This window comes from Salminus brasiliensis, chromosome 10 (assembly GCF_030463535.1).
Source record: "Salminus brasiliensis chromosome 10, fSalBra1.hap2, whole genome shotgun sequence".
Taxonomy (NCBI): domain Eukaryota; kingdom Metazoa; phylum Chordata; class Actinopteri; order Characiformes; family Bryconidae; genus Salminus; species Salminus brasiliensis.
The window spans coordinates 29,615,787-29,643,767 of NC_132887.1; the positions used below are offsets into that span (position 1 = coordinate 29,615,787).

General features: G+C 40.4%; 1 protein-coding gene across 1 annotated transcript; it reads right to left on the reverse strand.

Annotated features, from left to right (window-relative positions):
- Positions 1-3: 3 nt before the first annotated feature.
- On the reverse strand, positions 4-26,180 carry ppp1r14d (protein phosphatase 1 regulatory inhibitor subunit 14D). The gene is made up of 4 exons (XM_072690497.1): positions 25,914-26,180; positions 4,649-4,729; positions 1,264-1,296; positions 4-419 (listed from the first exon to the last, which is right to left on the reverse strand). Exons 1-4 carry the CDS (start codon positions 26,085-26,087, stop codon positions 351-353), a joined length of 357 nt encoding a protein of 118 aa, XP_072546598.1. The 5' UTR covers positions 26,088-26,180; the 3' UTR covers positions 4-350.
- Positions 26,181-27,981: the final 1,801 nt, after the last annotated feature.

The window sequence follows — 27,981 nt, forward strand, 5'->3', positions numbered from 1 at the left end:
GGCTTCACTTGAAAAGTTATTCTTTATGATCACATTCAATGCTTTCCAGAACAAAATATATAAATAGTCAACCAAAAATGTACAAGTCAAACAAAAAATGGAGTAATAGACAGTACAATTGTATGTGTAATGCAACCCTATGTCTGCTGGAAGAAGTTGTCAGAACTGTACATAAATAGTAATACTCAAAAACGACTCAAATTCACGGACAGCTCCCTTATTGACCCATTTGCGCAGGGGAATTCTACATCATTTGACAGACAGACATTGAACTCTCTACAGGTGAAGGTAGGTTTCTGGCTGGGGATGGGGTTATTCACATTATCTCATTCATGGACTTTCACCCAGGACTATTTCTTCAGGGGTCCTGACATCTTGCGAAGGCCCTTCATCCGATAAAGCAACCCATTGATAAAGTCCTGTGGAAATGGAGAGAGATCGTTTACAGATATTTTAAAGAACAGTCTAGATTTCTCACAGTTCTGATTTAACCCCTTAATGCAGAAAGGTGTATTACTCAGTAAGTACAGGGACTTCTATATGAACTGGTGGGGCTATTCTTTAGTAATAGAAGTTTGTTTGTAGAAGTTAGGGCAGTGGTGGCTCAGCGGTTAGAGCTAGGCTATTGATAACAGGGTTGTGGGTTCGATACCCGGGCTCTTTTGGGCTGTTGGGCCCTTGAGCAAGGCTCTTTACCTTCTTTGCTCCCCGGGCGCTGGATCTGCTGCCCACCGATCTGGGTGTGTGTGTACTCACTGCCCCTAGTTCACTAGTGTGTGTGTGTTCACTACCACAGATTGGTTAAATGCGGAGGACACATTTCGCTGTACAGTGTACAGTGACAAATATGTGCACCTTGTAAAATTGGGTCGGTTTAAGGGGTTAAACATCAAAATCTTCAGGCCTGGAAGGAAGTCTCATCATTCCTCATTAGGCCATTTAATAGAACAGTACTGAGCACTTCTCTCTGAGGCTGTTTACACCTGACATTAACATGCATTTGGTGTCTGGATAGAATCTGGATAAACTTTGTGTATACTCTTAGTTGTTGTCACGCATGCAGGCTCATTTTGCAGAACATTTGGCCTTATTTTTGTCCTTTTTGACATCAAAGCATGCAGACTCCAAGCTGCCAATGCAGTGTACAATAGTGTAAAATAACTTTCCTGTGTTCCCAACACCATGTTGATGATGCAGTATACTACGAACAGCACTGTAGTGTTTAGCATCCTACATCACTGAGAGTGAAATGATGCACCGTACCTCTTTTGGCTTTCCACATTCTTGCAAAAGCTCCTGGTGGAAAAGAAATGAAAATAAGCCTTTTACTTAAATCTGCTGTCACCAGAACTAAGCAGAGAGGTACATGAGCTATTAACCTGATTGGACAGCGCACACACAGCTGGGAGTCCTGCACATACTGAGCAGAAATCACGCATCCATAAGAACTGTCTTTACAACCATTTTGGAAGCAATTTGAGGAGCAATTTTCATAGTAATGGTGTCAGGCTTGTTTTGTGATGGCACTGCAGGATTGGCTGGATCTTTCTCCAATGCAGTTCCTAATGCTCGTTTATGCTCAAGACTCCCAGTGGTGTCGGTATGTATTCATTGTATCCATTCGCTGAAGTTTTAAATGAGTTGAATGAGTTGAATTATGCCCTGTAGTATTCCACAGAAAATGAGATTTAGCAAGAAACTTCAAGAAACATGTATAGAAATGTTTCTAAAGGTAGCAATTTCAGCTAGCAAGAGTCTATCTAACAGTTTTCAGAGTGAAATGGCAGATTCTTGTTAGAACAAGCCTTACCCAACAAATCAAAATTCACAAAGACAGCCTTTATGACAACTTCCTTTGGTTGGAATAAGCCTTTATTATGTGTTTATGTAGGTTTACAGTGGCATACAAAAATATGGGCATCTGTGGGCAAATATTCATGTACTATGAATAGTTAAGGGGTTAAAAAACGGGCTGATCTTTAAAAGAAATTAGTCAAAGTCCTATTTTCAACAGGTATAATTCTTGATTTGTGCAAGAAAAAAGAAAGAAGAAAAAAGCAAAGGAGCCCCATGCAAATCATGGGGGCACCCCAAACGATTCACACTCTCAGATATCTTTTACCAACTTCACAGACATTCATTAGCTCAGACATTCACCTAGTATTTTCTAGTCATCATTAGAAAAGGCTAGGTGATACAAATTTCTAAGATTTATTAATAATAATCAGCAGCTGGCTAGCACTCTAAAAATGAGGAGACCTGATGCTCATTAAGCAGGAGAAGACTATAAGAAAATAGCAGGGTTTATATTTCCTTAGTATATAGTAAAGTAAAGTAATTAAGAAATGACAGGTAACAGCAATGGTGGAGGTCAAGTTGAGGTCAAAACTTTGTGATAGAATAGCTAGAAAGGCAAATCAACCCCCTATTTGACTGCACTGGAGTGGCGGCCCACTCTTCTACTGTGCAATGACACCTGCACAAATACCACTACACTCACCAAAGGTTTCCAAATTATGCCTTTTGAATATCAGCTCATCTCTAACTCACTTACTTGCTATTCACAGGAACAGATATTTTGACCTTGTACATTGTGCATGTATTTTTGTGTGCTGACTTTAGTCCACACCTGGCCTTATTCTCTTTGCCTACTCAGAGCTTGCCTTTTTGGCTGGACCTTCTGGGCATAGTTGTATTTCTCACTTTTGTTTTTTTTTTTATTATTAGAAATTGCCTTTTTCTATAAGAAATGGTGTAAACATTCTGGCTGCTATTCAATGCACACAATATACAGTTTAGGGGCAGAGTATCTACCTTTATTAGCTGGTATTGTATCTATAATAAGTAAACCACAGAAGATCCACAGTCCTTTATACATAGTGCTTTTATTTTAGGGGGTTTAGGGAATGTCTGCAGTAGACATATCCCAATGCAGGGTATCTCTTCTGGTGATGCTCTGCCATGACTGTACTGGGAGCCTTTTTTAAGGATACCTGCATTGGGCCTTTTTTAAGGCCTGCTGAAAAATATGTCCTGCAATCCAGGTCACCTTTTTGGTTTGGGCAGTTAAGTGGGATTCCGCAGTGAAGGTGAGCAAGGAGGAAATTCAGGATACATCCTGCTGTTGCTGTTAGCTCTTACCTCAACAATAAAAACAAGCGAGCCAGTTCCACTAGCAGCCATACACACCCAGGCCATGACTGCATTTTCCTCTTTCCATCATTCTGGTACTTGTTCATTGTCATCTCATCTGTTCCAGAGTACTTGTTTTTATCAGTGCTATTGTTGTTACAGTGCCAACACTGTTATAAATGCACATACATGTTATATATACCCTAACATATGCAAATGAGCTCTGTTCGGATTGGCTTAGTGCCTTGTTCAAAAAGCACTTGAGGAGAGATGAAACACTCTTTATAACTTCAGCATGAACAGGCAGAGCTAAACTGCCTGAGACTGCATAGATAGATGTATTTAAAGTAGGGGCGCACCGATCCATCTTTTTCTGTTCCGATACAGATACCGATACATGAACTTATTGGCCGATTGCCTGATTGCCTGATGCTTATCCTATACCATTATTGATTTAATAAATCACATACCTGATCATCTGGGAAAGACTTAAGGGAATCAAGATTGGCGTAATCATTACTGACTTTGTAAAGCAAACTATAACAAATGAACATATATAAATATATAAATGAACCCAATTTCTGTTCATTGGTCACTAAAATGAATAACTGTGCTGGATTTATGTTAGAATGGGGACCGATATCTGATCCTAGTATCCAATCGGTGCATCCAGAACCACACTTTTAGTATTGACAGTTTTTGTGACTCTTCCTCAAAAAGAGTGTATATGCTGATGAGGGAATGGAGCAGTTTGTCGCTTTACCAGTGTTTACATACTAAAATTCAGTTTTTAATTACACTCTGCCTTTAAAACCTCACCTTTTACCTTCATGAAATTCTCACATGGTCTTTTCTGTTATCGTGGCGTACCCTGAATTATACCTTGAGGTGAACCCCCTTGAGCCTGGAATTATTGCCAGTTATTCTACTCTTTATGATAATCTAACTCCTGTAGTGTCCTTTTTCTTTTGTGTTACAGTTTAAAAGTGCCTTTATTTATTCATTTATTTTGAACATCCACTACTATGGTTCTCCATGGTCTACCAGCTTGGGCGTCTTTCTTAATTTCTGATTTGAGTTATTCTGATTTTTTATTTCCATGATCACCTGCCTTATCTGCATTAGTACTTCTTTGTTCTTCATGGTTGAGTTATAATACTTTAGAAGAAAACTCTCCAGTTTAGCTGCTTAAAATTGGAGGATTAAATTAAAGGCACTGTAAATCTCACATGGTTTTCAGATATGGACAAAAAATTACACTAAAGTCAACACAAAAACCCAACTGAGAGCCCATGCCCACCTGGAACCCACCTAGCCCACGTTCTACTTATGTTAGCCCCACATGAGCATGTTGGCTAGGGTTTCGGACAGGCCTCTAGTCTTGAGTGAACATTACGAGAACACAGTGCATCTGTGCAAATATAGCAGACCTCTAATTCAAGCTTAGCTATAGCTAATATAGCTATAGCTATATTAATATATACAGAAAAGTGACCAAGAGAGATGCAGCACTTACGTGTAGTCTAGTTCTCTGTTCTTCATCTGTGAGCTCCAGAAGTTCATCAATGTCAATCTCCAACTCTGGAATCTCTTCCTCCTGGAAAGAGCATGGGAGAGATATGCTTTGAGATTTTGGCCATATGTCGCTTCTGTAAACAATAAGACTCTAATGACTCTTGTTTACTTACTGGGAATTTTCCCTGGAAGATAAACAATGGCACATAATTCAGCCACCAATTTATTTTTTTAATGCAACCCCGCCAGACAGAATAGAGAGCGGATTACGAAGGATTAGTTTAAGACGGATTAATTTGAAATTAGACGATTCTGTTTCACTCTGTGGATGCTTTAGGCTGATATTTGAGGGGTAAAAAAGGTGGAAAATCATACATAAATGGGGTACGAGTCAACATTTAAGCAATGACACAAATCATCACTTATGTTAATAATTTATTGCCCATTTTTATTCACTTCTCACAGACAACAGGGATCCCCTAACAAAGTCTCCTATCAGAAAACAGCATATGGGAACCAGAAAGTCTAAACATTTTGATGTTAGGTGCCACAGCTTTTCTCATGATTCTTAGGAATGAATTGTCAGAGTGGTTTAACTGCTCACTCTGTGATTTAATGCATTATCATACTGCATGTGTATCAAAAATACTACACACTGAAGTGTATCCTTTCACCTCTCCTAATTCAGCTTGTATATGAATTTTCAATACATGAGCCTAAGGTCACCATGTACAGTGCGAAACGTCGGCCAGCATTGTGTGGAGTGTGGAACTGTATTCTACCCCTCTTTTCTCTATGGACATGGTGGAGTTATTTTGACACAGCAGGATGTTAACTCATCTTGTCTTCTCTTCATTTGTCTCTTAAGACTACTACGGAAGCGGCTAGTGTAGAGATCACTATACACTAAGGTTCCTGAGTTTCAGCACTTTTTGGATTTCCCTGATTAAATAAACCCCATCTCCTCTATGTCAGGTTAAGTAGAGGTTTGTGACTAGTGAGTAGTTTTATGACTGAACATTTTTAATAGAAAAAAAAAATGAAAGTAAAAAGCCTGGAATGACAACTGTTACCCCAGTGACTGTTTGATACCCTTTTTGAGAGTGTAGAGAGTGTCTATATGTGCTACTATATCCATATTCATCCTCTTTGCACAGATATTTGCAGCTTTAACTTTTTTTTTCTTTTTTTTTTCTATAAGCAATAGGGGTTCTTTAACTCAAAGCAATAGTGGAACCCTTTTTGGTGCAACATGGAGCCACATGGAGCCTCTCTAAAGAACCATGTACAAGATGCTTCCATTGTATTTAAAAAACCATTTAACCAGGCAAATGACCTATTAAGCTTCTATATATACACATTATCTATGTTAAATATTATTTTACATTGCTAACCTGGAGCTCAACAGGTCAACAGTCTATTATTCATATCTATTGAGGACAGTTCTATTGTACGGAATGCCTCTGTATTGAGATTGTAACCATATAAACACTGTTTTTTCAGGCTCAAGAGGATTTAGACAAAACCTGACCCAATTAAAGGAATACTCTAGCGATTTTCAACCTTAATCTATATCTTATCGATGACTGTGGTCATTTGTAGTATGAAATTCTTAAGAGTAATATTGACATCAACAAAAAAAAAACCTGCTGACTTATAAAACAAGCGTGTAACCAAATAGCATCAGCAGAATACAACAGTTAACCACCTAGAAGTAATTTCACGACTTTCATAAAGCACTGCATTAAAATGTCTTCAAAATGTATTCATGCAGTAACACAGAGTGACTAATGGATCCAAAATATGAGCACTAATGAGCTACTGTGCATTCAAATAATCAATAAAAGCTGCCATGGTTAACTACTCATTTAACATTCAGCCGGAGAGCAGGGAAAGGAGAAAATACACAAATTATTGAGCACACTATAAAACATTTGCAGAAGCAGAAAAAAAGAGGTTTGCAAAAACCTTATTTGAGTAGATTAGCCTACTTTCCCCTGATTATTACCACAGAGCAGCTAGAATTCTTCTAATTTTCTCCCAAATGACTGGATTAGGATTCAGTTCCGGTAGTTTGAAAAGCATTCATTCCCTCATTCATTTCTTCATTCATAATGAGAGAAAACATGGTCTTTTCTAACATTACTTTCATGTGGTTTCAACTTGTTATCAAATGGTTATCTTAATCCTTTGTCTCACCTTTTGTTACCCTTCGCCTGCCGGCCTAAAGTGGTCACTCTAATAACCCCCAAAAGGTGACAACAATCAAGTGAGCATACCGATGACCTTTGATGTGTGATAACCCTCAACCCCCCCCTCAACTTCACCCACCTCCTACCCCTCTTTAAAGTGATAACTATGACCCCCTATTGTTGATACTCCAAGTGACCTATCCTTCATCCCCCTCCTACCCCTCCTTAAACTCCTCTTCATCAACCTTTCTCCTCCCACAATTTCTAATGTATATAAGGCCCTCTCAAAATACCCCTATTCAGACTGGGTTGACCGTGACCGATCGAGTTGTACATCTCTGTGTGTACCAATAAACTCATCAACACTGAAGATCCAGTCTCCTGACTCCTGAATCTGTCTCCTGGACGCCGGATTTCTAACAATTTGGTGCCGTGAGCCGGATGGCCTACTGAAACCTTCTTGGTGAGTAAACGCCATTTCGAATCTAAGAGAAATTCTGGTTTCCTGAGACAGAGGAGTCAGTAAGTGTTAGCCTCTCTGAAAGAAGAGAAGTTATCTGTTTGTCACTGACAAAAAACCTAGTGTTTTGTGGCTGTTATCCTCTCTGTTTTTGAGGGAAGTTTGGTTGTTTGTCACTGATAGAAACCTAGTGTTTGTGGCTGTTATCCTCTCTGTTTATGAGGGAAGTTTTGTTGTTTGTCACTGATAAAAACCTAGTGTTTTGTGGCTGTTATCCTCTCTAAAGGAGAGAAGTTTGTTTTGTTACTGTTAAATGTAATGTTTGTAACCGGAATCCTCTCTGAACAGAGAGAGGTCTGTTGTTACTGATAAGTTGTGTTTTTGTTCTTCTGTAGTTTAGTTAATAAGAAGTTGGTTGTGGTTTTTGGTTTTGTTCTCCTGTTTTCTCACCATGTCCAGAAAAGGCCAACATACTCAGAATCTTGGTAAAGACTCATGGAAGCCTCTTAACTATAAAAGCAGCACCTTAGTTAAGGGAGGGACTGAAATGCCTCAGTGGACTGATTCTGATTTTGAAAAGGTAATCAGTGGCATAGTGAAGAAACATATTAATGAGCAAAAGATAACTCAGTACTTTTCCTCCAAAGGTTTCTCTGCTGATAGAGAATGGACTTTTGCTGAGTGTAAGGTAGCTTTAGGTTATGGCCTTAAGCATGACTCAGTGAAGAAGTGTCTTTTTGTAATTAAGCAATATTGGAAATGCAAGTTAAAGTCTATGGAAGATGAGTTAAAGGAAGCTCAGGGAAAGATCTTAGAACTAATTAGTGAATGCAGACGGCATAAAACAGCTACCATAAATGCCAATAGAACATGTAAGACACTTCAGCAAAACCTGACAGAAGTTGAACAGCAGCATGCTAGTTGTAAAACTAAATCAAGGTCCCAGTGTCCTTCTGTTGCCCCTCCAGCAGGTCAGCCATGTTACACAGAGGATGGAGATTCTCAAGTAACAGTAAGGCTGTATCCTGAATTATCTGTAAACGACAAAGGCAATGAGACTGTTCATTCTGATGGATCAGAATCTTCATCTTCTGACGAGGGTTCTGAACATCCTAGTGCAAGGCGAGTTCAGATGAGACCTGTAACCATTGTATCTTCTGAAGTACTTAATCACGCAAAATGCCGAGGTACTGAAACCAGTGTAGAAATTGGTCATGTTCCTTTAGATGCAGATACTTTGGACAAGTTGTCCAAGGAGTTTAAGCATCCAAGGAAAATGGGGCTTGATTTCATTGACCTCATGCATAAGAAAAGGAATCTCTACTCTTTGCACCCCAATGATGCTGTAGCTATAGCAAGCCAGGTACTTAACGTTGCAGACAGTAGACAGCTTGCTAAAAAGGTGTTAAATGCTATGGGTAACAATGGCCAGAACCTTGAAGGGGGATGGAAAGCTTTCAATGATTGGATTAGCTGTCAATGCCATAAAGCAACTGACTGGACACAGATAACCAAATGTAGACAAAGAAAGGGAGAGTCTGCAGCAGACTTCTGTGAGAGATTTGAAAGAGTCTTTTTGCGTCACTCAGGCATTCATCAATACAATGGTGATAACATTGACAGTACAACTGATGGTCCCCATTTTGGACAGCTGGTTGAGTCACTACGGACAGATCTAAAACAAGCTCTGGTGACTGCTGTTCCAAATTGGCGGCAAACTAAGTGGAGTGACCTTAAGAATGAACTTGACCGATTGGACATTGATCTAGAACCATGCCATGTTCCAGCATCAATCCATGTCCTCAAAGAGACTAGCTCTAACTCAGATGCAAGCAAGAGGTTCTCTAATCAGAAGAAACAATGTCATTACTGTCATCAAATTGGTCACTTTTCTAAAGTATGTCGCAAAAAGCGGGCAGATAGCCACAATATGGGTGCAAGGTTGAGAGACAACCTAGTGGGAAATTCTTCGGGGGGGTTTTCACAGGGAAGCCCAGCAGGGATTTCACAAGAGCAATTGTCTTTGACGTTAAGGACCTTGCAGGGAGTCACAGAGCAGTTGTTTCTGATATTCAATGGAATACAGAGAGTCATAGGGACATCAACAGTTCCTCCTGCTGTGGTTTAAACTAAACTGTCCACAGAATTGAACTCACCATACTTACTGTAGCATGTTAATGACACCCAAGTAGTGTGAATGAGAAAATGCATATCAAATGCATGAATGCACTTTTTTTTAATTCTTTTTTACTGTTTTTTATGTAAGCAAGGGGCATAAGGTCCTGATGCAGTTCAGTTGTGTTGTGCTGGTGTACATATTCTGGACAATGTTACCCAGGGTTCTAGAGGAATTGTGCCTTGTAGAGAAGCTGCAGTTATCGCAATGTCACTGCCAAGCACAGTGCACTAATTGCCAAGCTTTCTTAGGCCTTGTAAGTAATGCTACATTTTTAAAAACCACTATACGATCTGCTTAAAGATAACCCTGGGCAACATGGCCCTATTGTAGATTTAGAGTGAACACTAGAGTGAACCACTGATCTGTGGAATAATAGATATGGCTAAATAATGGTGTGAAAATTTCTCCAGATGATGTGACACTAGCATTACACTACCTGGTTACACTAGTGTTTCAGAAATGTTTTCAGAACTAACAAGATTAGTTAGCCAAAACTGTGCTACTTGCTGAAAGGTCAATGGATCTTGGTGAGGAAACAGTGACGAACAGTCCTTAGAACTTAGATGGGGTGGCCCATTTCAGGTTATGCTAATCACTGATTCAGCAGTGAAATGTAAAGGAAACAGTTATTCATGTTTCTTACTGTAAGGTTGTATCTGCTCATCAGAACGAAATAATAGGGTCAGTAAAGAGAAGAGGTGGGTAATGCACAGAGCCTCAGGGAAGAACTATGGTTTTTATGCCATAGGGGCCAACCCTTTGGTGAAGACTTTCAACACACTATGCATTACCATAGCAGCCTCCTCTGAGGGACAGATAGTGGGGATGAGCAGGTAAACTAATGGTGAAAAATTCCCAACAACAATGAACAGTTTACTGCGCAATGTTACTTCTGTGTTACAGATCAGTTGGAGCCAGACAGTGCTCCTGTTCATTGAGAATGGCAAGAATAGTTTTTGACACATTGCACCCAAGCTTCAGACTCGAAGAACCAACTGACCACTGGACTACTTGGATGATCTACCATCGGCTGATGTTTACAAACATAACTTGGACACACACTGTGACTGCTCACAGATACAGAAGAAAACTCTCTATGGTATTTTTCAGGAAGTTGCAGCCATGGACAACTTCAATGTGACATTCTTTAGCATAATAATATAGAAATAGGCACTGCCCTGTTTTTGTATAGTTATTGCCTTTTATTTTGTTTGTTTTTGTTTTCGACTTCTTATTGTACATATGTATTGTACTTAGTAGTCTTAATATTGTTTTGTGATTCTCCATGAGGGAGAATCAAAGGGGGAATTGAGAGAAAACATGGTCTTTTCTAACATTACTTTCATGTGGTTTCAACTTGTTATCAAATGGTTATCTTAATCCTTTGTCTCACCTTTTGTTACCCTTCGCCTGCCGGCCTAAAGTGGTCACTCTAATAACCCCCAAAAGGTGACAACAATCAAGTGAGCATACCGATGACCTTTGATGTGTGATAACCCTCAACCCCCCCCTCAACTTCACCCACCTCCTACCCCTCTTTAAAGTGATAACTATGACCCCCTATTGTTGATACTCCAAGTGACCTATCCTTCATCCCCCTCCTACCCCTCCTTAAACTCCTCTTCATCAACCTTTCTCCTCCCACAATTTCTAATGTATATAAGGCCCTCTCAAAATACCCCTATTCAGACTGGGTTGACCGTGACCGATCGAGTTGTACATCTCTGTGTGTACCAATAAACTCATCAACACTGAAGATCCAGTCTCCTGACTCCTGAATCTGTCTCCTGGACGCCGGATTTCTAACAATAATTTGCCTGTTACTTCACATGCAGTTATGAAAGACTGTGTTAAAAGCACAGTGGCATTTAGAAGCATTTTTAAAAGGTTACATTCGAAACACATTACTGAGGAGAACAGCGTCTGATTTCTGACTACCACTCAGTCAGCTCCATTCCTCAGTCAGCACACCAGTCAATGAAGCGAGCCGGTGGGTTTAATGTAGCTCTTACTCTCAGACATAACCTGACACTGCAGCCTCCCCAGCCCAATAAAAAGGCTCTCAGTCTGGGAGAAGCCATCCTTGAGCCCTGCTATCCCCTGTGTGCCCATCTACCTGAGAAACATCAGGCCTGGAGCTGCAGGCCGACCACAGGTATGCTCAGAGAGACTGGTGTGGCTGGGATTTACACCCCCTAGAGATCTATACATAGTACCAGAAGAACTCCCTAGGCTTAATTATCTTCACAGTAAAATCCCCCAGTGTTCAATTAACTCTAGCTGACATTTATTTAATTAATACCATATTTGTAAAGTAAGAGTTCCCATAGGTCCCACAGGTTTTTATAATAAAAATCAATGCACGGTTATTGTCACATTAATTGCACATTAACACTGGTGTAAAGGTAAGTGAAAAACTAAAGTCCATAGTCCCTCGCTGCAGTACATCTTACCTTAATATGATACTTTATAGAAACCGATGAAAGGGTTCCTAAAGGTCATAGTTGGGATTATGGGATCACCAAAGTCCATACAGGGGACAGTTAAGAGTGCATCTGACTGCCAGTAGAGAGCCTGCACTGCACTACAGGGGACAGTGAAGAGTGCATTTCTCAATAAAAGTGCCCTTAATGCCCCCAGCTAGCCTACCCTTGTTGAGCTAATTAGCCAGCTAAGTAAACTTCATAATGCAAAGCAAAGCAAAAATAGGTCAACATTAAATAAATATGTCCTTATGTGTTAAAGTAAGTGTTTTGTGTAAAATGGATGAATTTCAGTGTTGTCCCATTAGCAATTGATTGTAATGTTGAGATTAAGTGTGGGCTGACTCTTTTTTTTATTTGATTTAATTGAAATGTGTGATGTAATTTCTTTAATATGGCAATTGTTTTTTGTTGTTGTTTGTTGTGTAGCCTTTAGCTCACACCAGCAGATAACAGATACAGTTTGTAACTAAAGCTCAGCTAGAACGTAGCAAATCAAACATGAATGGAAAAAACAGAATTCTCTAGAAATACATGATACATCTGGCACCAACAATCATGCCATGCTCAAAATGGCTGTGAACATTATCTAAGTGGCTGCTGCCACATGATAAATAGCAGCCAGGTGTTGCTAATCAAAGGCACTTGATTAACTGATCATCAGCAAGTGTGACCACCTCTATAAAAGCAGGAGTTTTGGCAGTTTGCTGGTCTGGAGCATTCAGGTGTGTGTTAACACAATGCCAAGGAAGAAAGACATCATCAGTGATCTTAGAGAAGCAAGTGTTGCTGCCCATCAATCTGGGAAGAGGCCATTTCCAAACTATTTGAAGTCCAACTATAGTGAGAAAGATTATTCAAGTGGAAAACATTCAGGACAGTTGCCCAGCAGTGGAGATCCCAGCAAATTCACCCAAACAAAAATGAAGAGCTGCATCTGAGACTCAGGCCTCAGTTATAATGTTAAATGTTCAATTTTGTGACAGTACAATTAGAAAAAGACTAAACAAGTATGGCTTGTTTGGAAGGGTTGCCAGGAGAAAGCATCTTCTTCCTAAAAAGAACATGGCAGCATGGCCCACATTGGCCCACAAGGTACATCCGAACAAACCACAAAATGTGTGCTTTGGAGTGACGAGACCAAAGTGGAGATGTTTGGCAAAAAACAAACACATAGCATATCAGCACAAACGCCCCATACCAACTGTCAAGCATGGTGGTGGAAGGGTGATGATTTGGGCTTTTTTTGCAGCCACATGACCTGGGCACCTTGGGTCAATCATGAACCTCTCTGTATACCAAAGTATTCTAGAGTCAAATGTGAGGCCATGTATCTAACAGCTAAAGCGTGGCTGAAATTGGGTCATGCAACAGGACAATGATTCCAATCAAATCTACAACAGAATGGCCGAAAAAGAAAAGAATCAACCCAGTCAGAGTGTAGACCTCAACAAAACTGAAATGCTGTGGCAAAGCTGTGTACAAATTAATGCCAACAACAAAACAATGAACCAAGCAACCTTGCAAGATGCAAGAGACTAATAGTCAAATAGAAAACCATTACTTTAAACTATTGTTGCTAATGGTGGTTCTGCAAGCTATTGATTTAGGGGGTTGTACTAATATGTATAGATAGACAATAGATAGACAATAGAATTCAAAGTAGTTAGTAGTTAGTTTTACATCATAGCTGTTAAATGAACACTAGGGGTTGCTTTAATGTGTTCATTTAGACAACCTATGAAGGTATGCCCTTATTTGAAGTCATGACAGAGCCCTCAAATGTTTGGATTAGTACAATGATGCTGTTAAACTAAGCAAAGCAATGCTGTTTGGTTGTGTAGACACACATAAAAGGAGAAGACGCAGAACATGAAAATGAAGAAGCACGTCCGCACACTTCTAGAAAAAAAGCTTCCTTTTTGTTTTTTTGGTAACATTTGGTCTTCATCAGACAAAACACCCATGTGGGAAGACAGAAGTATAAATGTAGTCAATTATACCAACCTGATAACAATCATATGTCTGAAGAGGCACTTCACATTTATCTTATGTGCACTATACTTGTTAAAAAGTACTAATGTGACTAATATGACCTACAATGTTTACCCAACGTTGAGCTTTCCACCAGATCATTTGTTATACTGTCTTCCTAATCATGGGATTCTGAGGCCATGGCTCAGTTTTCTCAGTACTTATGACCTTACTCATTATTGCTTGGTCAAACTCTTTAATCAGTGCTAGCCCTAATTTTCGTATTCATGGGTGCTAAACTAACTCTCCAGGCTGCGGTGTTAGCACAGCATTAATCATCTAGTGAACGCAGTTTTATTTGGTTTTCAGAGGACAGCCTGCCATTGTCAGAGTAAATGCTGTTAAGTATGTTTTTAATGAGGGATTTGCATACTGCATACCTTTTGGCTACAATGATAAATGAAATAATAATGTAAATATGTGTGTTGTGTTCGATAAGGTTCTCTTTGTCTCTTTGTGGGTAAAGATACAAAAGTATTTACAATTACAGATATGTAATAATAGTGAAAATAAAGGACCGGCACAGACTTTTTCATGGCACTGTCTGTACTCTAGGTAAAACTAACAAGGCAAGTATGTCTTTCATGGTACCAGTGCAGCGACAGAAGGGGTAGCCCCTTGAGTGACAGTCCTGAGAGTGATCAGTAACTAGCCAATGTATGTTACAGGTTAAGCCTTATAATAGAAAGGTCCTATTGAAAAGAAAATCCACCATATAACCTATCCCAACTTCCTAATGGGAACTGGCTTAATGATTACCCTTTAGAATGACTAGTTTCCTGTAGACCACCATTAGGACACCATTAGTCTTGCTTTTTTTGTGAAGTCTTTGGCTGTGTGTAAACACTTATGTCTGACAGGTCAATTTTCTTCGATGTACAGCACAAACTGTGAAAAAGAAAAGTATCTATCTGCAGGTTCTTTTTTTCAGTAGAGGGATTTTCAGCGAACTTCAGTGAGATAATCATTTACGGCAGTCTTTCTCTTGGGCATTACGTTCTTAAAAACAAACAAAGTCTTGTGTTTTTTGGCTTGTATATACTGGTCTTCAATTGGATATAGAATGTTTGAACTGTAAAACAGTTTTTATTAATTGTACAATGAACTCATTTTAAAATAACAATCATCTAAGTATTCACACCAAGCACTTCATCAGGAACACCTACTGATTAATACAATTATCCAATCAGCTGCAATGTAGCTACAGTGCATAGGAGCTTGCAGATGTAATTCAGGTAATGTCCACCATCAAACTGGGAAACAAATTCAGCAATGTTGAGCATGGCCTGATTGTTGGTGCCAGACAGGTGTTGATTTCCTGGGATTTTCAGAGTTTACTCACAATGGTGGGATAAAGTAAAAACATCAGAAATATCTTATTGATGAGGAAGCCCAACGGAGTATAACTGGTTCGAGCAGAGTTCCAGCTAACAGAAACTAGCTATGGTAACTTATATAACCACGGGTTAATACGTAAAGCCTACAACAGAAGACAAACACGTCAGGTTCCACTTCTGTAAGACAAAAACAGAAAGCTGAGGCTGCAGTGGGCACAGGCTCACCAAAACTGAACATGACTTGAAAAAACATAGCCTGGTCTGATGAATCTCTGTTTCTGCTGGTATGATCAGATGGTAGGGTCAGAATTTGGTACCAACAGCTTGGTCCCATGAAAGCAATCTCCCTGGTTTCAGAAGTACAGACTGGTGGAGGTGGTGTAATAATGTGGGAAGGGGTTTCTTAGCCCAGTTTGGGCCTGTTAATACCTATCAATCATTGCTTAAATGCTACAGCCTATTTGACTATTGTTGCTGATGGTGGGAATGCCTGGATAGCCACAATTTAGCCATCTGTCAATAGCTACCTCCAGCATCTTACTAAACTAGTTTTATGAACATGACAATGTTCAGTGTCTCTTCAGTGGCCTTCCTAGTCACTGGATCTGAATCCATGCAAAATTGTTTTCAAAATCCTGTGGATTCCAAGCCACAACGAATTGAGGCTGCTTTGAGAGCCCTATTCAATATGAGTATCCCAATAAGATAAGATAAGATAAGATAATCCTTTATTAGTCCCACAGTGGGGAAATTCTCAGAGTCACAACAGCAAAGGGATAGCATAGATAAATTACCAATATATACACAATATATAAATAATAGAAGTAAAAATAACAATAACAATAACAATATTAACAATAACAATATTATTTACAGATTATTTACAGGTAATTGCAAATGACTCTTAATTGCACACACATGTGTGTGTGTGTGGGAGGGGGGGGGGGTATAGCACATAGTATTTTTGCATTGAGGGATCTCTATTCCCTGAACATGTGTGTGTAGTTTAAGTGTGTGTGTATGTGGTCCGCAGGGAGCAGTGCTGGTTATGGAGTTTGGCGGCAGCAGGAAGGAAGGACCTGCGATACCGCTCCTTCACACACTTGGGGTGAAGCAGCCTGTCACTTAAGGAGCTGCCCAGTGCTGCCAGAGTCCGATGCATGGGGTGGGAGCTGTTCTCCAGCATGGATGCCAGCTTGGCTGTCATCCTCCTGTATAATGTACTCAATGAGTGTATATGGGAGTTTTTTTACACTTTTGTCACATTTAACACTGTTATTCTCTTACTGTGTAGCACTGTGTTACAGGTAAGCCTGCAATGTGGAGGCCGGACTTCGGGTTTGGTAGTTTTCACAGCCTGTTGTATATATGCTGCACCACTGCCTGTTGTATATATGTTGTACCAATAGTGAGGTTGAAATATTATAAAAGGGAATTCTGTGGCTTATACACACACCTTAGTGATCCAAAACACTTATCATTAAAAGGCACTGTTGTTCTGGGAAAACGAGCATAAGCACATTGTACTTGAATCTGCACTGCAGGATAACTACAGAAATACCAATCCTTCAAATTAACCAAAAGAGGTTCTTTTGTGGTATAATTTTATGGCACTTTTATTTGAAAAGCTTTGTTTGAGACTAGTGTACACTATTAACTAGCACTTCTGCTCTCATTGACACTCAAGGCTGCTTTTGCTTTCATTTGACTGAGCAAGCGAGTGAGGCTAATCACTAGTGCCGGCCAGCGCCTGAGTGACAGTACATGTGAAGTCGGACGATAGTGGTTTGCCTAAGTGGATCCATTACTGATCACGTGATCCACCCTGCACTTCCTGCCAGAGAATCGGAGGGTGTTGCCACCGAAACATGTCACGACACAAAGGTTATAGACTGCATTCCATTAACAGCGTAAGAATGTCTGATATGAGAATCGTGAGAGAAGCCCTTTGGCCCCAGAGGCACCAAACACAGGAGCTGAACGCAGACAGTAAGACTGTTCATAACACTGGACTCTGCTCATTGTTGTTTACAGTGATTCAGCTACCCCATTTCTCTGATGCTCTCAATAAGGATAGACAAAGTGCTTAATACATGCACTTTTTTTTGGAAAAGCCATTTTTCCTGACAACTCGGTGAGCAGGAACTCACCATGGTGGATATTATTTCTCTTTTTATTTATTTTGAAGGTATGGCAGTGATGTCAGCAATGTGCAGAGCAGCTGCAGGATCCAATGAGTGGCTGCATACATTAGAGATGAGACTGAATAATTCAGCGAGTGACACAGAGGGCTGACTGTAAATGCTTCCACACGGAAGAATCGGCATACCCACAGCGTAACCTTTCAGCCAGGCCATGCAAAATTCAGTGCCTTTACCAACCATGTGGACAAACGCGTGGCCACTCCTGTACTATAGCTAGCGAGTGGAGTTAAAGGGATAGTTCGACCACAAAGCCAGTGCAAACACGCTTTTTCCCTTTACTTATTAAGTCATATGAAATTGACTTGCTTGCGTGGCTTGTGAGCCACCCTGAAAGCTTTGACCACAGTTCGGGAAACGGTATGCCAGAAATCACATAAGCAAGTGTATTTGACATTACTTTACAAGTCAATGCAGTTTGAAGCAACTGCATGATGATTTAAGCACAATGCTAATTGTTGGCCATTAGCTTCCATTACTTGTCAGCTACATTAGCCCTGTAGCTCCAGTGCAAAATGAAAGAGGCAAACGTAGCTTGGCTAATGAGCAGTGGGACCCTCTAGGTCAGGGCTGCTCAATCCTGGTCTTGGAGATCTACAACCCTGAGGAGTTCAGATCCAACACAGCTGACTCTAATGTCCAGTTGCTCCTGAAGGTCTTCATTATCTGGATTAACTATGTTAGATTCGGGGTGGAGCTAAACTTTGCAGGGTGGTAGATCTCCAGGACCAGGATTGAGCAGCCCTGCTCTAGACTGTCAAAGAGAACCCAGAAAAGTGATTCATTTGAGTACATTTAATAAAATAATAAAAAAAAAGAATGCCTGGAGTCATGTCTGTCTTCATGAATGCAATGCAAAAAAAAAGCAAAATAATATAGTACAGGTATGGTTCGTAATGTAAAACTATCATTTTCATCATTATTAGGGTATCATTTTTCCTTAAAAGAAGCAAGAAGCAAGAATCATACTTCTGGACTGTTGGGGGACTTCAGGAGCAAGAAATGCCAATTACCCATAGTGTTTCTTTAAGGTAGAGAAGACAAGCAGTGCCGCGAAAATACATATTTTCAAAATATATTTTTTGGTTGTTATGGTTGGTTGACATAATTTTTTTTTTTAAATCATCCCCAATTTCAAATAGCCATCCCAGGTAAGGGTGGTAACTCCTCATCACATGTAATGCTCCTGATACTGGAGGTTAAGGACTGACACATGCCTTCTAGGACACATGCGCAACCAGCTCTGATGCAGCTGTGATGCAGCTGTGATGCATTGGCTTACAGACACCTGTGCTGGCCAGCACTACACTTAAGTGATGTGGAGAGAGAGCAAGGCCAATTGTGCACTCCGGCTGCTAATGAGGCAGGGGTTTAGTTCGCTGGACAACTCAGAGCCCTGACATTACATTAAATCTAAAGCATTTATGTTGACAAATATAGTAGAGTAAGTAAAACTGAATGGGAAGGGATGACTTAGATGATTCATACTTCATTTTTAGTCAATAGAGTGATAGCTTGTTTTTTAAAACTGCAAAGTTCTACATTACTAGACTTTATGCATCATTACATTTCGGTTCGGGTGTCAGCAGAAGGGCTTTTCCATTTGTTAGGACTTCAATGGTAGAACTAAAGGAACTCTAAATGCTTTTGATTTACTGCCAACCCAATTAGGAAGTGACAGTGGAATCAGTCACTTTTGATATGCAATTGATGGGTCCAGTTTCATGAGAACAAGGCCCAGCATCACTTTGGGCCTTCTGGAAGTCCTTTGTAGGCCACTGACTGTGAACTGGCAGGATTCAGTTAGTTTTTGGGCAATGGCTCAACAGCTTAAGTTTTAAATCAAACATGAAATATCTTTCACAAGCCCTGAATGATCATATTTCATCCAGAACAACGAGAAGTGCATTGCATACTACTAACATACCCCTAGGGTTCCTCAAAGGGTTAGGAAAAATGATCATCATACATATATAGTTTTTACATTTGTGGCCTAAAGGTCTAGGTCTAAAAGTCATGGTTTGCTTTTCCACTGCTATTCAATTCCATTTGTAGGAAGGTGGAAAACTGTAAATGAGCGCATTTGGCATGAAGTAAGATTAGCTCAGTGTCTAATTGCTGTTATTAAGAAAGAGAAATGATTACAGGTTTTGTGTACATGTGTCATTTTTACCCTAGTTCACTTTCATTATGTCTGTGGAGAATAGCATACCTAAGTTCATCCTGTGTGGAATATAAGCTCCCTCAGAAGGCACTAAAAGGATTTTGTACTGCACTATATTGGAAATATGGGCATTCAACCATGTCAGAAGGAATTCCTTGTTAGCGTGAACTGAAAGAGCATATTGATAATGCGATACAGTACAGCAACAAAAGAGGGAACTCTTCAGTAATGTAATACCCACCTCAAGTGTGCTCCGCTAAATTGCCACTTTACAAAAAGAGGTTACGACCCCATTAGAGGCCTGGAAGGGATTTGAAGATATGACGTGCTTTACATATTGTCTTCACTATAGTAGTACCTTTTGAACGCACACAGATCAAAACTCAAAATGCCTCAAAACCAGTTGATATTTGTATTTTATATGTGCAATGCTGCATCAGTGGATTTATTAGAAATCAGCCCGAGCTGCGTCAGATGTGTGAAGCTGTGGGAACAGGGGTCAGACACATTGACCACCTGCTGCTACAGTAACTGAGCAATCTGTACCGCCATGCAATTGTCAGTGTTTATGCTCTCACGCTCATGAACAACCCAGTAAAGTTTGAGGCAAGTGTTTGCTGATTACAGCAACATTAAAAATCAATGCCATTGCCATCAATGTCATGTACTAAGTCTCTTAATCGATCATGGGTGTGTAAAACTTGCCATTCCATTTAAGAGCCAGGTGCGGTCTGACTTGGCATGGCAGATTGCTATTTCAGTGGTGCAAAGCGGGGGGTGTACGCGCATTGGGCACACGCCTGTGTTGACAATTCACTGCCAAGATCAATGAATGCCTGACTGTTGATGTCTGCATAGGTTGTTTTCAGTTGGTGGCACACCTGTGTTTTTCATTGCCAAGATAACAATACACCAGAAATTGACCTGAGCACACCTCATTTCAAGACCACCATTGTCCATCGGCGTAGATATATTCGCAAGCACCTTGCTATTTAAAAGACTCAAGCCAATGGCATGAAAATAGACTGTTGGCAGGGTGTAAGATAGCAAAGAGCATCGCGATGGGCCTTGCGCAGGGTGTAAGATAGTGTCCATGGTGTGTGAACAACAATACAGAATTATACTGTAAAAGTAGTGCAAAAGTCTAGGCGCAAAAGTCTGTCTCATAATCATAAAATCAGTAGCTTGAGCTCCAGCAATTTCAGACCAGCATTTTTTGCAGTGACTCTGTTGAATGTTTTTTAATCTTTCACTTTCAGCCGTATGAAGACATGATGTTAAAATCACATACATGATCACCACTGCCCCATGTCGTATGTGATTTTGACATTGATTTGGCAGCTCTAGGAATTAGCCAGGTATAAGATTCTCATATTTGTTAGCATTAGCCTTGTAAGTTCAGTGTAAAACTAAAGAAGCAAACTTGAGGCATCAAGCTTATCTTAGGCTAAGAGGAAAAACTGTATAACCTTGCTCTGTCACAAAGCTTACTTCACGTTACTTAAAGCGACCCAATGGAAAATGGGCATTTCTTGCTACTGAGCTCCCCCTACAGTCGGGAAGTGTAAGTCGCGCTAAAAACATTAGAGTGATTTTTTTTTCTGGACAAGCTGGGAGATACAGAACTGTCACTGAAAATGAAAAAAGCGTCATGAAATGGTAATACTACCAGATTTCACACAAATATGACATGCAGTGTTATGCAGTTCTCGTGAGCATTATCGTTAGGCTGCTTCTCCAAAGTTACACAGTGCAGTTAGCAGCATGCTCAGCCCGGAGTCCCAACAACAGCAACCCTATTCTCCATATTACAAGTCATTGGAGCATCACAATAATTTTGAAGCTGTTATTTTAAGGTAAAAATGCTACATTGCGTTTGAGCTTTAAAGCAGGGCCGTTGTCCCGTAAGCATTAGCCCTGTTAGCTCTAATCTCACGCTTTAATGTTACACCTGACATTTTTTCCGGATCTCACTGTTTGAACACAGTCTTGACTGTCAACAGAAGCTTTCTGAAGGAGTTATGGACATTGAACCAGACAAATGACTGTAAAACGTTAAATACGGATACCTGACGGAAAGCCTTTTGTCCGTACTCTGCGTTTATTTAGTCCGTATTTAGTCCTGCATGTTCTCTGAAAGCTTACGGATACGGAGCAGTACCTCTGGAAACTGTGTGAGCCCAATAGCTAATAGCACCACCACTGCCATACAGAAAAGAAAGCATTTTTTTTACACCATTTACAGCCGTTTACACCACTGCCTCTTTCTTCTTACATTACCACAACCTTTGACTCTAAACTGCCCTCTAGCAGATGCATTGCCATTGCCAACATCCATACCAAGGTAAAGGACGCATAGAAGCATGTGGGTAGTGATGACTGCAGTGTTTGGAACAGACATATTCATTTTTGTAGATAAATGGAGTATAAATGAGCCTTTTACAGACTTTATATTTGTACATACATATATTATGTTGTACGTACAGTTAATGTGATTATATGACATTGATTTGTGTAGCATTAATGCAGAAACTTTTTGAGCATGTAATTTCAGCTAAAGGTGTCTGTATTCCTAAAAATCTAATGTTATGAACCCCAAAAAACACCTAATGAGCTCATAGCACTAATTCACATATAATAATCAATATGTCTCAGTGTTAAACACTGCTGTGTAAATGGCATTCATAAACGAATAAACACACAGGACTAAAGCCTCATAGTCGTGACCATATATGAAAGAATTCTGTATTTTTCTTTCTGCAGTATTTTGAAGTAATACTGTAGAAATACAATAAAATAACAAACAAAAAAGAACCTCATCACCTCAGAAGCAAAAAAGACTTCTCTGGCTCATTTGCTGGGAGCTGAAGCACACAGTCATCGCCTGGCCGCCTACAGTGGGAAGGCAGCTGCATGGCGTTGGCGCAGGCCCGCCTACATGACACTGTCAGTCTGCAGAGAGCTTGGTGGTAATCAGCGGAAGTGGGAGGTGAGGAGACAGAGCCGGTGTTTACATGTCTTAAAGCAGCTCTCTCTTCGGCCATGGACGGACCCTGCTTTAAAATGCTCACCTGCATTGAGCACCATCCCACATTACAATTTCTTATTATCCACTCATGACATAACGCATTTGCATAATTGCAATTCCCAACGTTTCCACAGTTTGGAGTGGCAGGAGAAAAGAACTCAGTTTTCATCCCGTCATCATCATTACCATCATCACCGTCATCATCATCATTTTCCTCATGCTTCCCCTGTCCTCTCTCGTAGTGCATCTGTTTTTTGTTTTTTTTACCCATCTCACATACCGGATGGGGCCTTGTTGCCATGGTATCCCCGGAGACAGCTGAGCGCCTTCACGCAGCCCTCATGATTAGGACTTTTTTGTTTCCCCTCCCCCAAATAGAAGCGTGGGTGATGTTGCGACCCTGCCTCTAGATGTCCTAAAAGTGCAAGAACCACCTAAAGTGATGGTGCTAGCTAAACTGACATAACTGTCCACTTATTGCCCAAATATATATTCAGTCAGTCAGGGCATGTTTGGTGTCTGAAGTTGTCTTCTTTAGCTTTAGCTTTGCACTGGAGCTACAAGGCTAATGTAGACAACAAGTAACGGAAGCTTTTATTCACTAGGTGAGCATTGTGCTAACTGTGTGTCTAAATAACCCCACATTTTCCACATACTACAGTGAGTCTGCTTGTTAACTATAGACATGAACAAAAGAACATTGCATAGCTTAAACAGTGACAGCAGCCATTGTCCATTTTGGGGTTTTTTTCCATTTATTTTATAAATTCATTGACGTCCTGCCATTTTTAGTTCAAGCATTTAAACTTTGCGATTATAACAGTACTAGTTTTATTAGTTTTTTGTTTTTTAGTTAAATTCTTGAAATGCATAATCAGAATTTTTTTACTCCATGATATGTAGGTGCACAGCCAACGGAGCTCTCCCATTGGTTACAAAATCAGGAATTTGATCTGACTAAGGTCTTAAGCTCCAGACTAACTACTAACCTACAGTGATTAGGAAGAGATCAAGGGAACCAACCAATCAGGTTTTGAATTCCAGTGGGAGGGACCAATGGTTAATGAGGAAAAAACTTAACTCTAGGCCTTTTAGTCATCCTAGGCTGTGTCTCAACTGTGTACTACATACTAATACTATACTTCATATATACACTATATACTAATCTTAATAGTGCAGGTTTGGCAGGTTAGTACACCTAATATTAATGTACTATGAACAGGAAGTGAAGAAGCATTGCTACGCCAACATACGTCACTACAATTTCTCCAGCCGCCATTGCTCATTGTTCCAGACATGAATAGCTCCTCCCTTTCATTTTGCATTGCCTTATGGGCTAAAAGTGCCCATCGTAACCACACTCAAAAACTACTACTACTCTGTTCTGAGTATGTATCTTGAATATTTGAGTATACTCAACTTTTAAACTGTTATCTATACTATATACTCAAAAGACTAGCTTGTATTAGTAATTAGTATGCAATTGGGACGCACCCCTGGACTGAGAATATGAGCAGTAGCTAAACCAGAAATGAAATCAGCAGCAGCAGTTCTATGCCTGGACACTTTAAACGACTACATAAAAGGAACATATGTCTGTTATAAGATTCATATACGACATGCATTTTTAGAAAACTTCAAATATCTGTGTTCAATCTAGAGCAATCTCATTGGGATGCTAGCAGAAATTAGCACTGTTTGTGAGGTGGGTTTCGACAAGGCCAAGCTCTGATGGTCACGATTCAGTGCTGGATTAGCGTATGTCACTTGAAATACGTAAATATACATGTGCACCCATGAGGGGGTCCATATCTACTATATCTACAGTCACCCAGATGCCAGTACCTGCAGAGATGTAGGCAGTAAACCTCTCAAGGTCTTAGGTGTGTTCAGACTGCAAACTCCAACAGGAGAAAAGACTTGTCTTGGTTATGTCTTGAGCTTTTGTCACCCCAGGGGGGTAGTGCTCATCTTCAGCAGGGAGAATGGGCTGTTTTTAATGGCCTCTGAAATAACTTGCATAAAATAGGCAGTCGTACAATTGGCCATTACACTAAAAGTGACTTCATCCACCTAGATTCTTGCCATTGTTGGTTACACTCACCAGCCACTTTGATACAAATCACTTTATGAACTCCTTATGAACTTCTTATGAACCTTAAACATAAATCCTCACTGTACAGTTGCAGGCTGAAGACCAGCTGTGGTCATACACAATTTGTCGTCCGCCCTCCGCAGTATTCATCATTGGTCAGTTGCTGACCACAGAAGTGCTGTTGGTCTGCTCTTATGGCAGAGTGGGCATTGTACTAGTAGCGTGATCCACTACTCATCCAAAAATAAAAATGCTACAAAGAGATCTTTGAGTGAGGCTGTAGAGGAACCACTTTGGGCTCCATAAAGAACCATTTTTGGAGCTGTAAGTGTGAAGAACCTTTATATTGGTAGAGAACATTTGCATTGACTTTTTTAAACCTTCAAAAGGATCTTCACACATATCTGTCATTTACAAAAATGTTCTTCATGGAACCAAAAATGCTTCTTATGTGACATCGCTTAAAGAACCGCTTGTAGCACCTTTATTTTTAAGAGTGCAGAAGAACTCATGACTGGATATTTTTGGGTAATGGACCACTCCAAATACACTCAGACCAGTACAACACCCAGTGTGTGATCAGAAGCTGACCATTGAGGAAGGGCTACAGTCTCTAGTAACTATACAACCACGAGGTAGATCTATGATGTAGGTGTTTCCAATAAAATGTCATACATAATAACACAATAACATGCACATGAAGAAAGACGATATCATATAGTGTAAACAACCTCAAGTAACTGTAAGGTTGAGTCAAGTTATTGATCTCCCTGAGCTTCCATAGGAACTTTGGCATCCGTGCGGCAGGTCGGAGTTACTTTGTAATTGCAATTCCTGTATTTTGTGATTCGAGACAGCTGTCAGACTGGTCAGAACTGGTAGCTAATCACTTATTTGTGAGGCTGGCTAGAGCTCAGTGTTTCTCTTGGTGTGCACTACTCACTTCATCCCATTAGATCATTTTACAGTACTGACTCAGAGCTCCCTTAAAAGCTATAGAAACCACCTTCAAAGCCAAGGACCTACAAAAAGTGAACTAGCATGAACTACCAGAGTCTCTCTCTCTCTTTCTCTCTCTCTCTCTCTCTCTCACCTCACAGTCGTACAGCAGGTGCAGCTGCCCGTCGATCCACTCTTCGATGTCCAGTCTCCTCTGCAGGTCTTTGCGGTTGTATTTGACAGTCAGTTTGCCCAGTTTGCGATGGGGGGGCTCCTCCTCTTTGGTCTGAAACATCACCCTGGACTGGGTGCCTGGTTCCGACGCCATGCCTGCCACAGCCACACACACACACGCACACCGGCCACACACAAACCTGCTGAGAGAAGTCTGGGATCTGTTGTGCTCTCTCTCTCTCTCTCTCTCTCTCTCTCTCTCTGTCTGTCTTTCTTTCTGCCCTCTCTCTCTCTCCCTCTCTCTTTCCCTCTCTCTCTGCCTGGATATCTCACAATAGCTCCTCACTCTCCTTCCAACAGCTCCTCTAGCTTGCTCTTTATTGCAGCCTTCCTTCTCCCTCTCTTTCTCTCTCTCTCTCTCTCTCTCCGATTTGCACGCTCACCGCCTGCTCCCTGTGGAGGACTGTAATGAAAGACGGCTTTTTCGTGTGTGGTGTGTGTGTGTGTGTGTGTGTGTGTGTGTGTGTGTGTGTGTGTGTGTGGCTGCTTTCCCAGGGTGGTTTAGGAGGCCGAGCGAGCATAGGTCACTCAGAGAGACTGATAAGGTGAGAAGTTTAAGATGATTGACAGAGGGCAGGAGCATGCAACTGTTTATCCACATGAACACTGAGGAGCTGCTCATTTTAGGCAGTACATCACCGGGCCACCGAGGATCCCTGTCCTGATATTGATGACCAGAAAGATCACGGCTTTCCACACTGTATAGTAAATTCACTATTGCTGTGATATTTTTAACACACACCGTTACTGGTACTAAAATACACAGCTACTGTTTACTGTTCAGACATGTTGGGTTGCTGTAGCTGTACACCCTTTCCTCCCACCACTAATTTTCTAAAAAGGCTGTAATTGTATGCCATTATTTCAATTGCTACCACTGGTTACGATATGGTTAAAATAAATTATTGTATTGTGTTGTATCATTAAGACAAGGAACCGCCCCCATCCCTACAGATCGCACAGTTACACAGTAAACCTATAAGGGGTGTAATAGAGGGAGGGGGGGGGGGGGGTAAACATTGCATGTTGCTGCAATATCTGCTTCCTCTACACGCCCACAGAGCTTTGGGGATTCAATATTAGCTCAGAGGCATCGTCCAATTTTCAGAGCTAATGGTGTTTTTATACAGGTTTAATATCCTGTGCCGGGAAGCAATAGAGAGTAATGGATCGGGCCTTGCCTTGCTTTGATTAAATAGTGACGGGAGAAGAGCCATACACTACGCCTCCAAATCAGCCCCACTTACAGGATGTGCTTAGCCGACCTGTCAGTCATCATTTACAGAAACCACCTGCAAACCACTGGCATTAGTAATCAAGGTCTACATTAGATAGTACTCACGTGGCGTTCCAGTCAGGCATGGAGATGGATGGTGTGTAGAGCACAGGCTCTGCCCACAGGACAATTAAATGTACTGTGATATCGCTGCCGTCCAATGAAAAATGTGTATCTTCATTTGCGTCCATATTCAGTTCTTCTCATTATTTGAACCCTGTAGCTGCTCTGAACGCTGTGTGATTTATTCTGGGTGCATGGACCCATAGAAATGCTCTAAAGTACTTGGATTAAATCTCTTTATGTTGACTTTCATTGAATTTAAGAAGGTTTTTCCTTCTCCTGTAAAGTTTATAGTGTCAATAGGCCAATAGTTTCCAGATCCTAAATATGATGTATTGGATATTGTGTTTATTATAGGTGATACATTTGTAAAACATTTGCATTATTTGCACCATTTTCATCATTTGCAGCACAAGAAAGACTTTTTAAAGATATCTGTACAGAAACTAGTAAGGAAAAATGTAGAGATGCCCCTAAATGAAATGTTCTGTTTGAAACCAAAAATTCCTGCAAGTTTTCATTTAATTTGCCACTTTTTTCACCACTGCATTGATTAAATAGCTTAAATGCATGTTTATAAATTACAAATCTGCAAAAAAACTTTGTTTTTAATTTCAAGTGATAAATTTAACTTGAATGCTGTAACTCT